The sequence below is a fragment of the Marmota monax genome, unplaced genomic scaffold (assembly GCF_021218885.2).
Source record: "Marmota monax isolate L192 unplaced genomic scaffold, Marmota_monax_Labrador192_F-V1.1 WCK01_AAM20220418_F8-fsc00035, whole genome shotgun sequence".
Lineage (NCBI taxonomy): Eukaryota > Metazoa > Chordata > Mammalia > Rodentia > Sciuridae > Marmota > Marmota monax.
Window position 1 is genome coordinate 5,248,658 of NW_026691961.1, and position 12,519 is coordinate 5,261,176.

The 12,519-nt window shown below is 38.1% G+C and overlaps 1 protein-coding gene across 1 annotated transcript in view; it reads right to left on the bottom strand.

Moving 5' to 3' along the window:
* Rrn3 (RRN3 homolog, RNA polymerase I transcription factor) overlaps positions 1 to 12,519 on the bottom strand; it is a 34,482-nt gene that overhangs the window by 13,717 nt on the left and 8,246 nt on the right. The window contains exons 4-11 of the mRNA XM_046440447.2: positions 11,883 to 11,972; positions 11,662 to 11,791; positions 10,718 to 10,777; positions 10,192 to 10,255; positions 9,189 to 9,258; positions 5,179 to 5,277; positions 2,084 to 2,176; positions 1,034 to 1,175 (exon numbers count right to left, since the gene is read on the bottom strand). Of these exons, the coding sequence (XP_046296403.1) occupies positions 1,034 to 1,175; positions 2,084 to 2,176; positions 5,179 to 5,277; positions 9,189 to 9,258; positions 10,192 to 10,255; positions 10,718 to 10,777; positions 11,662 to 11,791; positions 11,883 to 11,972 (748 nt within the window). The remainder of the gene's footprint in view (positions 1 to 1,033; positions 1,176 to 2,083; positions 2,177 to 5,178; positions 5,278 to 9,188; positions 9,259 to 10,191; positions 10,256 to 10,717; positions 10,778 to 11,661; positions 11,792 to 11,882; positions 11,973 to 12,519) is intronic.

Here is a 12,519-nt window from a genome sequence, read left to right on the forward strand (position 1 = left end):
GGCATGGTGGGACAAAGCTGTAATCCCAGCAGTCCTGGAGGCTGAGGCAGGAGGATCATGAGTTCAAACTAGCCTCAGCAAAAGCAAGGCCCTAAGCAACTCAGTAAGACCCTATCTCTAAATAAAATACAAAACTGGGGATGTGGCTCAGTGGTCGAGTGCCTGTGAGTTCAATACCCAGTACCAAAAAGTAACAGCAATAAACTAGTAGCAGAGTTAAGTAGATTCAAATCTGATTACGCAGTTAAGTAAGCTTATTCTTAAATGTTAGCAAAACGCAGGGACAAAAATTGTTCTTCATTGGCAAAATCTCCAGGCTGTTTCACGAGGGCAAGCAGCACGAGATTTGTTCAGTGCAGTCCCAAAACCTGGCACAATGGTACCAAGCAAAGACCCTCTAAACTCAGAATGTAATGTAAGCACCACACTGTGATAGCTACTACACCATTCTCACACATCTTGAGCAACTTGAGTGCTGTCTGACCTCTGACTAAAATTGACCAAATTCCATATATCATCTTTTAACACATTAGTAAAAAGACCACAGCCTCCAAAGATAAATATAAGTTTTTTGTTTAAATATTTTTTTAGTTGTAATTGGACACAATACATTTATTTTATTTATTTTTATGTGGTGCTAAGGATCGAACGCAGCAACTCACACATGCTAGGCAAGCACTCTACCGCAGAGCCACAACCCCAGCCCAAATGTAACGTTTTTTAATAAATATTTTTAGTTGCAAATAGACCATTATTTTATTTACTTATATGTAGTGCTGACAATTGAACCAGCACCTCATATATGCTAGGCAAGCGCTGTACTACTGAGCTATAGCTGCAGCCCTATAACTAAGTCTTAATACCAGTCCCGCCATTTTCAAGCCATGTTATATTCATTAGCAAGTAAGCTGATCTCTCTAAAACCTTCCTATCTGATAGCCTGAGAGATTTTTCTTATTCCTACAGAAAATGTATAGAAAACACCCAGCACAGAGCCAGGTACATTAGCTATGGAAATTATCACAGTGGTTACCGTCCACATAGCAGACATCCTTGATGTAGGACAACAGCAAGGACAGCAGGATGTCCAAGCGTTCAGCCACAGGATGGACCATCTGGTCAAGCTGCTCTGGATGATCAGCCTTGGTCTGAGGTTGAGTTTCTTCATCTTCATCCTTAGAAGTAAAACTTGACATTAAAAAATTAAGGTTTTACTTAGAAAACCTTCACAGCGACTATTTCCTGTGAAAGAAAACGCAGACACCTTCCTAGGCATGGGCTCTCAGTCAGCGATGCAAGTCAAAAAACAGAAGCCCAGATCCAGAGCAGCAGCTGCTGATTATATCCCATTTATTTATTTAGGTGTTGGGATGGAACCCAAGGCCTCAGGAACAACCACAAAGAACTGGCCATGCAAACATCCGACTCCCCCAGCTCATACTTCTGGTGCTAATATCTGGGTCCGCTTTCCCAAATCAGGGTATCCACCTCATGCTGGTAGGCGTATTGTCTACCAAACTAACAGCTGCTTCCCTTCTTCAGCAGAAAAGTAGCCCAAGACCATGTCTGAGGACCAATACTTGACTGACTGATAGGCGGTCGGAAAGGGTCAGATCCTGGTGTCAAGCTGGGACCAAACTCCAGGAGCAATTCCTCTTCAGAGCAATTGGCAGGATGAGCTGCAGACACTTCCCGGGAGAGCCTGGCCTCACGGAGCCCCATCCTCACCCTGTCCTGCTCCCTGACACTTCCCAAGAGGACCTGAACCCACCTCAACACCACCCCAGACTCCTGCTCTTCTATTTATTACTCCCTCACAGTGTGTGGTTCACAGTAACACAATGAAAAAAATTTTATGGATGGATGTGAAACCTATTTCACCAAATCCAAATTCAAATCCTTGGAAACAAACCAATTACCCCAGGCAGTAAACACGTGGTAACAAACTACTCACTGAAGGAACTGTTTTCAGTTTTGCTAAATTATGTTAACCCTTGAAAAAGTGAGACACTACTAGTTGTCTCTTCCCACATTCTGAAACAGTGAACTTCCCATGTCCGTTCTCATTAACAGAAATGCTGACCATATTAAACAATCCTTCTGTGGAATCTGTGGCACCACCAGTTTGAGCTGCTATTTCCTCAGCATCTTCGATATCCTGCCGGGATGCATTCACCTACATTATAACACAAAAGACAAAAAATGAAAGCATTCAAAATACATCTGAGGGCTGAAGTTCCTATGCTACATATACTTTAGAAGTATCTGTATGATAAATTGTTAAAACACAATAATGGGGCTGGGGTTGTGGCTCAGTGGTAGAATGCTTGCCTAGCATATGCGAGGCTCTGGGTTCGATCCTCAGCACCACATAAAAATAAATAAATAAAAGTATTGTGTCCAGCTACAACTGAAAATATTTTTAAAAAACCCACAGTTATGGTACAGATCCATGAACTGATCTGGATTGTGAAGGAATTTAAGTGTCATACTCTAATATTATGCCAATACTAAATATTATAATCCAAGCTTCTTTTTTTTTTTTTTAATCCAAGCTTCTTTCACTACATACTTGAATGAAATCAACATGAACTGCAATGTGACACATGCACTCAATCAGCCTCATCAAAATCAACATACGCATCTCTTTCTATGCTCTGGACACTCACATATTCTTTCAGAACCATGTCGTCAATCACCTGAGCAAAAAAGGATAAGCTGCAAGCTCAAGTGAATGATTACTCTTCACACCTCACACATCCTGTTCAGCATACTACCCAAATCATGCCTTTTCAATTATCTTTGCCTGATACCTATAGACAACCTTCGGAATGTTCCTTCAGAATACACTAGAAAAAGACAACAGATTCCAAATGCAGCTGAACAGTAAGGTAACCCCAAGGAAATGCTGCCAGCATGCACAACTGCCAGCTCTTGCAAGACCTACTTTGGTTTTGTTTTTCTACTATTTCTATTGGTACAATACAGTTATACATAATGATGGATTTGCTGTTAAATATTCACACATGCTCGGTGTTAACAACGTAATTTGACTAACATCACTTCCCAACATTTCTCCCCTCCCTCTCATCCTTGTACCCTTTAGTCCCTTTCCTCTACTGATCTCCCTTTAATTTTCATGAAATCTAACCCCACTTTTCTTTTCCTTCTTCCCATCTAGCTTCTGTATAAGAGAAAATATACCACCCTTGTCCTTCTGAATAACTTACTTTGCTTGACAAAATAATGTTCTCAAGTTCCATCCATTTTGCTGCAAATGACATAATTTATTTTGTCTTTATGGCTGAATAAAACTTCACTATATACACCACATTTTCATTATCTATTCATCCACTGATGGACACCCAGGCTGGTTCCATGATTTGGCTGTGAATTGTGCTACTATAAACATGGTATGCATGTATCACTGCAGTGAGATGATTTTAATTCTTCAGGATACATACTGAGGAGTGGTAGAGCTGGGTCATATGCTGGTTCCAGGCCTAGTCTTTTGAGGAAGCTCCATACTGATCTCCATAATGGTTGTACTAATTTATAGTACCATCAATAGTGCAAAAGCGTTTCTTTTTCTCTACATCCTCTCCAGCATTTATTATTTATTATTATTAATTGGGTAATTTGATTTTTTGATGTTGAGTTCTATAATTTATATATTCTAGACAGTAATTCTCAGTCAGAAAGGAGCTACCAAAAATTTTCTCCAATTCTGTAACTTCTCTTCACATTCCTAATTGCTCCCTTTGTTGTGCAGAAGCTTAATTTGATGCTATCCATTTGTTAACATTTATTCACACTATTTCCTGAGCTATAGGGCTCCTACTGAGAAGTTGTTGCCTATGTAACAGGCTGGAGCGATGACTCTATATTTCTTCTAGCGTAGTTTCTGGTCTAATTCCTAGGTCCTCAATCCATTTTTTTTTTTTAGCTGTTAGTGGACCTTTATTTTATTTATTTATATGCAGTACTGAGAATCAAACCCAGTGCCTCACACATGCTAGGCAAGTACTCTACCTCTGAGCCATAATCCCAACCCCCTCAATCCTTTTGAGTTAGGGTTAGGTTTTGTGCAGAGAGAGAGAGATGGGGGTCTAGTCTCATTCTTCTACATGTGGATAAACAGTTTTCCCAGCACCATTTATTTAAAAAGCTCTTTTCTCCAATATACGTATTTGGCAACTTTGTCAAGGATCAGGTGACTACAAATGGCTGGATCTGTCTTCTATTCTATACCACTGAAGACTCACTTTGTTCTGTCTCACCAAGGCAGCTGTCTTCCCCCCACTCACAGAGGTTTCTCACAGCCTTGCTTCCGAACCACCCACTTTCTCCTGGAACGGTCCTCACTCTTCAGTGATGAGGCCCTCCAAAAGGCAGCAAAGACCTCCTGTTATCACAAATCAAGCACTTGCTTTGCTCAGTCTTCTTCAAAGGTCAGCATTATCATGGTGCCAACTGGACCCTTCCTTCTTCCAGATACCCCAGGTATCCATTCCCCCGCTTCTATGGCCTTCCTCTCCTGGCCCTAACTGCATCACCCCACAGGTTGTCCACCAGCACCCCGACACTCAGCTCCACCTGTCCAAAAGGGAACACAGATCCTCCAACTTCCTCCTCGTGATGTTTCTTTCTGCTACTAATGGTAACACCAAGATTCTGTCCTCTGAAGGATTTCCTTCCCATACCCTCTGCTTTCCCACTTCCAACTTGGTCTCAAGGACCAGTTCACCTTTCCTCCACAATACCACTAGAATCCACCACCCCCTTTCACATTTTCTGCCTCTTATTACAGGTCTCCTCACAGTACTTTTACTTGTTTAGCATTGCAATTTGCCTTTTTTAAAAAAACTTCAAATGAAAAAAAAAAAAGAACCCCATTTCAACATTACTTCCTCAGGAAGGCCCTGCTGGGTGCCACCCCTCCATATCAGGTACTCCAGCTCCTAACACGTGTGCTTCTTCTGATGTACTTTTCCCTTTGAGTGACTGTGTAAATGCCTTTCCCCCATCACTGTCCAGAACTCCCAGCACAGAGTTCACATATGTTAAGAGCAAAGCAGCAAAGGATGGTGAAATTTGTAGATTCTTTTCCACTGCTGCCAACAAACAAAATATATCCAATACAAGAAATCAAGAAAAAGTAGATTATTCAACACTTACATCCAACTTAAGCAGTTTTTCAATAATAAGCTCCAGAATTTCATGTCTCAAGGTTGGAAAATACACACTTATCCTTAGTAAATTATGAACATAACACTCCTAAAAGCATAAAACAAAAAATACACATTTCAATAGAATGTTTATTATATAAGCAAAACATAAATTATATCTTCATATGTTTAAACACAAATAAGATTATCTAACAATACAAAAATTTTACTGTTTCTATATATTACATTCAGCATAATTTAATCACTCCAATTATTCCAACTAAACTGAATCTATAATTTACATACTTTCAGTGTTTTAAAAAGCTATCCTTTTTATAATGCATCTCATGTAATTTATACATTTATTGTACACACAGGGCAGGTGTGGTGGCACACACCTGTGAACCCAGCTACTTAGGAGATTGAGGCAGGAAGATTACAAGTTCAAGGTCAGACTGAGCAATTTAGTGAGACCTTGTCTCAAACTAAAAAATAAAAAGGGCTGGGGATGTAGCTCAGTGGTAAAGCACCCTGAGTTCAAACCCAACTATACTGTGAAAAATAAAGTGTAAAACAGTTTTAATATACTCAGAGCTGTGTGATCATCACCATGTTCAATTTTGAAACATCACCCTAAACAGAAACCCCATGTCCTAGAAGTCCATCCTTAAGCAGCTACTTTCTATTAATTTGTGTATTCTAGATATTTCATATAAATGGACTCATGTGGTCATCTGTAATGTTTTTAAGGTTCACTCATATTATAGCCTGTATTTATTTGCTGAATATTTTGTTGTACAGATCTAACCTGTTTTGTGAGTCTGTAAACATTAAAGTTGTTTCTACTTTTAGGCTGTTGTGAATATAATGTTGCTATGAACATTCACATATAAGTTTAGTTTTGGTAGACTTATTTTCATTTATCTTGGGTACACAGTGGAAACAATGAAGCCATATAGTAATTCTACATTTAACCTTCTGAAGAAATTACCAAGACTATTTTCCACAGGACTGCACCATTTCAGTTTTCTAGCAATGGAGTTCCAGGTTCTACCTATCCTTAACGTCACTTGTTCCTGTGGTGGTCTTATCATGGCCATGCTAGTAGGCGTGAAGCAGTGCTGATCTACATTTCCCTGAGATGAGCTTCTTTTCACTATGTTGTAAGTTGGGTTTTGTTTGTTTGTTTTTAATAGATAAAAATCCTTTATCAGATACCTGATTTGCAAATATTTTCTCCCATTATCTGGAGTGTTTGCTTATTTTCTTGAAAGCATCCTATGAAGCAAACCATTTAATTCTGAAGTCTAATTGATGAATTTTTTCTTTGATGCTCATGCTTCAGACATCACATCCAGAAACTATTGCCTGATTCAATGCCATGAAAACTTATACATGTATGTTTTCTTCTAAGGCCTTTCTGACTAGGTTTTGGTTTTCTTGCTTTGTTTGTTTTTTTATAAAACTAGAGACTGAACTCAGGGATGCTCTACCACTGAGTTATCTCCCCAGGCCTTTTTATTTTGATAGGGTCACCCTGGGTTGCTAAAGCTGACCTCGAACTTGGGATCCTCCTACCTCACTCAGATTCCAGAGTAGCTGAGATTAGAGGCCTGCACCACCCACCCAACTTTCAAGAGTTTTACAGTTTTGTTATTTTTAGGCTCTTATTCATTTTGAGATTTTTTATATGCTGATATCCATACACTTCATTCTTTTGCTTACGAATATCCAAGTACATTAGCTCTAGTAGGTTTTTAATGGATTCCTTAAAATCCACAAAAAGGTTATATATAAGTTTTATTTCTTCCCTTTTTTTTTGGGGGGGGGGCAGTTCTGGGGATTGAACATAGAGGTGGCCTATCACTGAGCTATACATCCATCCCTTTTTTTAATTATTATTTTTTTTTGTAGTTGCAGATAGACAACATGCCTTTATTTTCTTTCTTTTTTTTCTTTTAATGTGGTGCTAAGGATCGAACCCAATGCCTTACACATGCTAGACAAGTGCTCTGCCACTGAGTTACAGCCCCAGCCCACACACCCAATCCTTTTTGTATTTTAAGAATGGGTTAAGTTGCACAGGCTGGCCTCAAACCTGTGATCCTCCTGTCTCAGTCTTCCAAGTAGCTATCTTCCAGTAATTCTTGTCTATGTACAGGCTGAGCCACCGTCTTATGTCCTGCTTTCCATCTGGATTCTTTGCAATTCTTTTCTTGCCTAAATGCCCTGGTTAGATAGATGGCAAGAATAGGTACCCTGTGGTGTACATGTATATAGTCACAGCTTCTCAGAAAGTTGAGGTAGCAGGATGGCTTGTGTCTGGGTAACATAATGAGACACCACTGCGAAACAGAAACAAAAGCAGATATCCTTGTTCTGTTCCTCATGTTAGGGAAAACTGGTCTCGCACCATTGAGTCTGATGATAATCTGTGGGTTTTTCATAGATGACCTTTATCAGATTAAGAAAATTCATTTCTGCTTTTGACCTGAAAGGGTTAGAGTGTTTGTCAAATACTTTTTCTGCATCTGCTGAGGGGACCATCTGATTTCCATTGTTTTATTTTTTTTTTAACATTTTTTGGAAGTAGTTAGAAACAATACTTTTATTTTATTTATTTTTTAATGTGGTGCTGAGGATGGAACACAGGGCCTTGCATGTGCTAGATGAGCACTCTATGCTGAGCCACCATCCCAGCCCCTCTATTCTTTATTCTACTGATACAGTGTATGTTAATTTATTAAATCAGCCTCATTTTCTTATGGTACATAAATTGTCTTAAGTTGCTAAAATCAGTCTGCTAGTATTTTTTGAGAATTTTTGCATCTATTTTCACAAACAATATGATAGTTTACAATGTTTTACTTGAAGCACACTATCACAAATATTAACAAAAGTTATTAACTACTTATTTAACATGTTAATACTTTAGGGAAAACTCTATGCTTAAAAGGTAACCACTGTCATTTATCAAAACCTACACCAATATATAAATATTGAACAGGGCTGGGTGGGAATAGAGCTCAATAGTAAGCCACTCGCCTAGCATGTGCAAGACCCTCAGCCCAATCCTCAGCACTGCAGGAGGAAAAAAGAAAGTTGCACAAATACTTAGGCAGAAATTTTGGGGGTGGGGGGGTTACTGGGAATCAAATTCAGAGATGCTTTACCATTGAGCCACATCCCCACCCCTTTTTGTTTTTTGAGACAGAGTCTCAGCCAAGCACGGTGGCGCACACCTGTAATCCCAGCAGCTTGAGAGGCTGGGACAGGAGGATCACGTTCAAAGCCAGCATCAGCAATTTAGTGAGGCCCTAAGCAACTCAGCAAGACCCTGTCTCTAAATTAAAATATAAAAAGGGCTGGGGAATGTGGCTCAGTGGTTAATTGCCCCTGAGTTCAATTCCCAGTACCAAAAAAAAAAAAAAAAAAGTGAGAGAGAAAGAGAGACAGGGTCTCCCTAAGTTGCTTAGGGCTTCATTAAATTGCTGAGGCTGGCCTTGAACTTGTGATCCTCCTACCTTAGCCTCCTAAGTCACTGTGATTACAAATGGGCACCACCATGCCCATCTACTTACACATAATTTATTTACACAAGGCTCTGCTTTCGTATTCAAATAAGGCATGCTTACAATTAGTAACATATAAACTGTTATCTTCTAGTAATTCTTGTCTATATAAACATTAAGCCTCTAAAGATATTTCTCAAATGGACTCTGACCATTTAAGAGCAATCCTCAGTAGATACTTGCTAAGAAAAAAATCTGAATCAAATTCTCACTCCAAAGCCAGTGTCAGCAACTCAGCAAGACCCTGTCTCTAAATAAAATATAAAAAGGGCTGGGGATGTGATTCAGTGGTTAAGCACCCCTGGGTTCAATCCCTGGTACCCTCCCCCCCCCCAAAAAAAAAGAGAAAAGAAAAGGAATTACCTTTAGAAAGCAATTTTTAAGAAAAAGACACAACACCACATAAAACAATCTTTCCATTATTTCTGCCATGAAAAAAATCTCTTACCAATGTTCTCTCTGATTTTCTAACAAATGGAAATTTTTCCACCAGTATTGGCATAAGAAACCATGGTGTCCTATTAAAAAAAAAAAATTAATCAATCCATGTTAACTAAATTTTCTAGAAAGGAACATTTTTCTTCTAAGAGCAAATATGGATAGATCACAAGGGAAAAAAGAACCCCTATACCTCAAACAATTCAAAGTTAAAATGAATGCATAGTTTCAGAGAAAATCTAAATTAACTTAGGGAAAAATAAGCTTTACTAACTTTAACATCGATAGCAAATCAAAGGGAAAGCTTTTCCTCTACAAGTTTTAACAGAGCTTCAGTTTAAAAATCAAAATATTCCACATGATATTTTTATATATTTATACACATATATCTATGTCTACCTATTATATATATATATATATATATATATATATATATATATAAATAAAATATATATATACACACACACACTTTTCAAAAAGGGAAAATAAATCATCAACTTGCATATAAGTTAAACAATGAACCTACAGAGGAAACTAGAAGTCCACCCCTCCAAAAGAAACCCACAAACCTGCAAAGCTTTTCTTAGAACTGCAATTTTTATTCATAATGGCATGACACAAATACAGAGGTTTCTCATTGAAAATATTTGGATAGCACATCAGTTGAAGATAAAAGCAAAATTCCAACCACTGTACAAAAACTGGGGGTGAATCTGCATAGAAGTTTTTTAAATAATTAGATAATGAATAGAAAAAAGTAAAATCATTTTTTGTAAAAATGTGATTTCATCAACAAAATACAAAACCACACCATACCACTTGAGTTTTGGTGCGAATTTGCATTTTATAATTTCCTACTAATTGATTATAATTTTCTTTCTTTCTCTTTACAGCACTGGGGATTGGCCCAAGGGCCTTGCACATGCTAGGCAAGCACCCTGTTATTGAGCTACGTCTCTGGTCTAACCATAATTTCTTAAGTATTAAACACTACTATTGAAAAATATACTCACGATGGGACATATCTTGCTATTATTTGCAAGGCTCTGTGACATGTGTCAAAATTTGCAGGAAGATCTAAAAGGAGAAAAAGTCAAGAGCATGAACATCAACACAATACTTAAAACTAGGAAGATGAAAGCACTTGCTAAGCAAAACTGAAGATCTTTTTTTAAAATTATTTATTTATTTATTTTTATGTGGTACTGAGGATTGAACCCAGTGCCTCATGCCTGCGAGGTAAGCACTCAACCACTGAGCTACAACCCAGCACCCAAACTAAAGATCTTATGAGATAAATTGTTTCAAGATTTTTCTCTACAACTCACTATCAATGAAGATTAAGTAGACTGTATCAGCAATAAATTTATGCCAACCAATTACATAGTAATGCTAAATGTATTAAATGTATCAAAAAGATTCTACCAAAGGTTATCATTTGTTGCCATCTACTTAATAGAACAGGTGCAAGTATATTCTATCACTAAGGATATATTCTCTAAGAAGGCATTTTTTGCTTTAATCCTTGTTTATACTTACTATCATCTTCATCATCAGAATCTGAAACATCTATGTCACCTTCCTTAATGATCACTCGGGCTTTTAAAACAACAACAAAAAATATGTCACAGACTTAGACAATAATCAGCTATACCAAAAAAAAGCTGTTTCTCTACAGTCCAAACTAAGTACAATGATTAGATTTACAACCAAAAGAAAAAAAAAAAAAAAAGGTAAAGCAACTTGACAGTTTTGTTTTGTTTTTGCAGTACTGGAAATTGAACCCAGGAGCACTCTACCAATAACCTATATCCCCAGACCTTTTTTATCTTGAGACAGGGTCTCATTAAGTTGCCTAGGATGGCCTCAAACTGATGATCCTCCTGCCTCAGCCTCCAAAATCATTGGGTTTACAGGTATGTGCCACCTCACCCAGCTTAATCATTTTTTAATACCTTTATTTATTTATTTTTATGTGGTATTGAGGATCGAACCCAGGGCCTTGCATGTGCTAGGCGAGCACTCTACCGCTGAGCCACAACCCTAGCCCTGGATCATTTTTAAACAGCTACAAATTCCTAATCGAGTTCTAAGACTGTCAATGATTCACTAAAGCAAATTTCAATTCAACAAAACCATAGCTCAACATGAATCTAGAGGCCTCCAAGGGAACAAATGATCAGAATGCTAACTTGCACCCTGGAATCTTCCATGGTGAAAATATGTCAGTATGAAAAGAGAAGAAAATATTTTTATTAAGAGGGTTTTTATTTTTCTAACCCACACGTACACACAAACATGTGTGCACACACTGCCTGCTTACTGCCTACAGGTGATATCCTATACTACCTCAGAACTGTCAGCAAGGCAGCCATCAGCAGATGTAACCCCTTGACCTTGGGCCAGAACTGTGGGCCAAAATAGAAAAAGAGAGGACAGAAAGAAGGGAAGAAGGGAGAGAGAAGAAAAGAGTAACCACTTACGGGGTACAAAATGAGAAGCAATCATGCTGAGACATGGTCTGAGGAAGACTGTCTGTGCTGAAACAAGGTGACCAAGAAAAGCCAAATACTCCTCCACCACCGTCTGACTTCTATTCAACCAAGGCAATCTCTGGTGTTGGGTGAAGATAATGAAAACAGTTCACTGGTACTTACTATTTTCAAAGTAGTGAATCAATAAGTAAAATAAATGGTAAACTTACCAAAAGAATGTTGATAAGCTGCTCGAAGTCTTTTGTCAAGTACATGATAGAGGAGCGGAATTCCAGCAGCCAGTTAATAATCTGGTCATCCTTTAATGAAACAAAGAAAAGTATTTTCAAAATCACAAATCTTCTAAGTAACAGAAAATGTATCTACTTTGTATTGGTCAGTTGTTGATAACATTTCAATTAGGGACTGAAGAGCTGAGAATGGTGGTGCATGCCTGTACTGCCAGCGACTCAGAAGGCTGAGACAGGAGGATTGCAAGTTCAAGGCTAGCATGGGCAACTCAGTGAGACCCTATCTCAAATTTAAAAAGGCTGGGGGTGGAGCTCAGGCCCTAGTATGCACAGGAACTGGATTTAATTCCAATACAGTAAAATATTTAAAAAACAATATTTAAACTAGGTGAAAAAAAGTCACAAATTTGCAATTAAGCCAAAATTTGAGTATCAAAACAGATAAAAAAAAAATCACAATAAACTTTACTGTTTTAAAAAAAGGTATTAAAGGGCTGGGGCTCAGTCTCAGCAGTAGCACACTTGCCTGGCATGTGTGAGGCACTGGGTTCAATTCTCAGCAACACATATAAATAAATAAAGGTCTATCAACAACTAAAAAAAATATTTAAAAAAA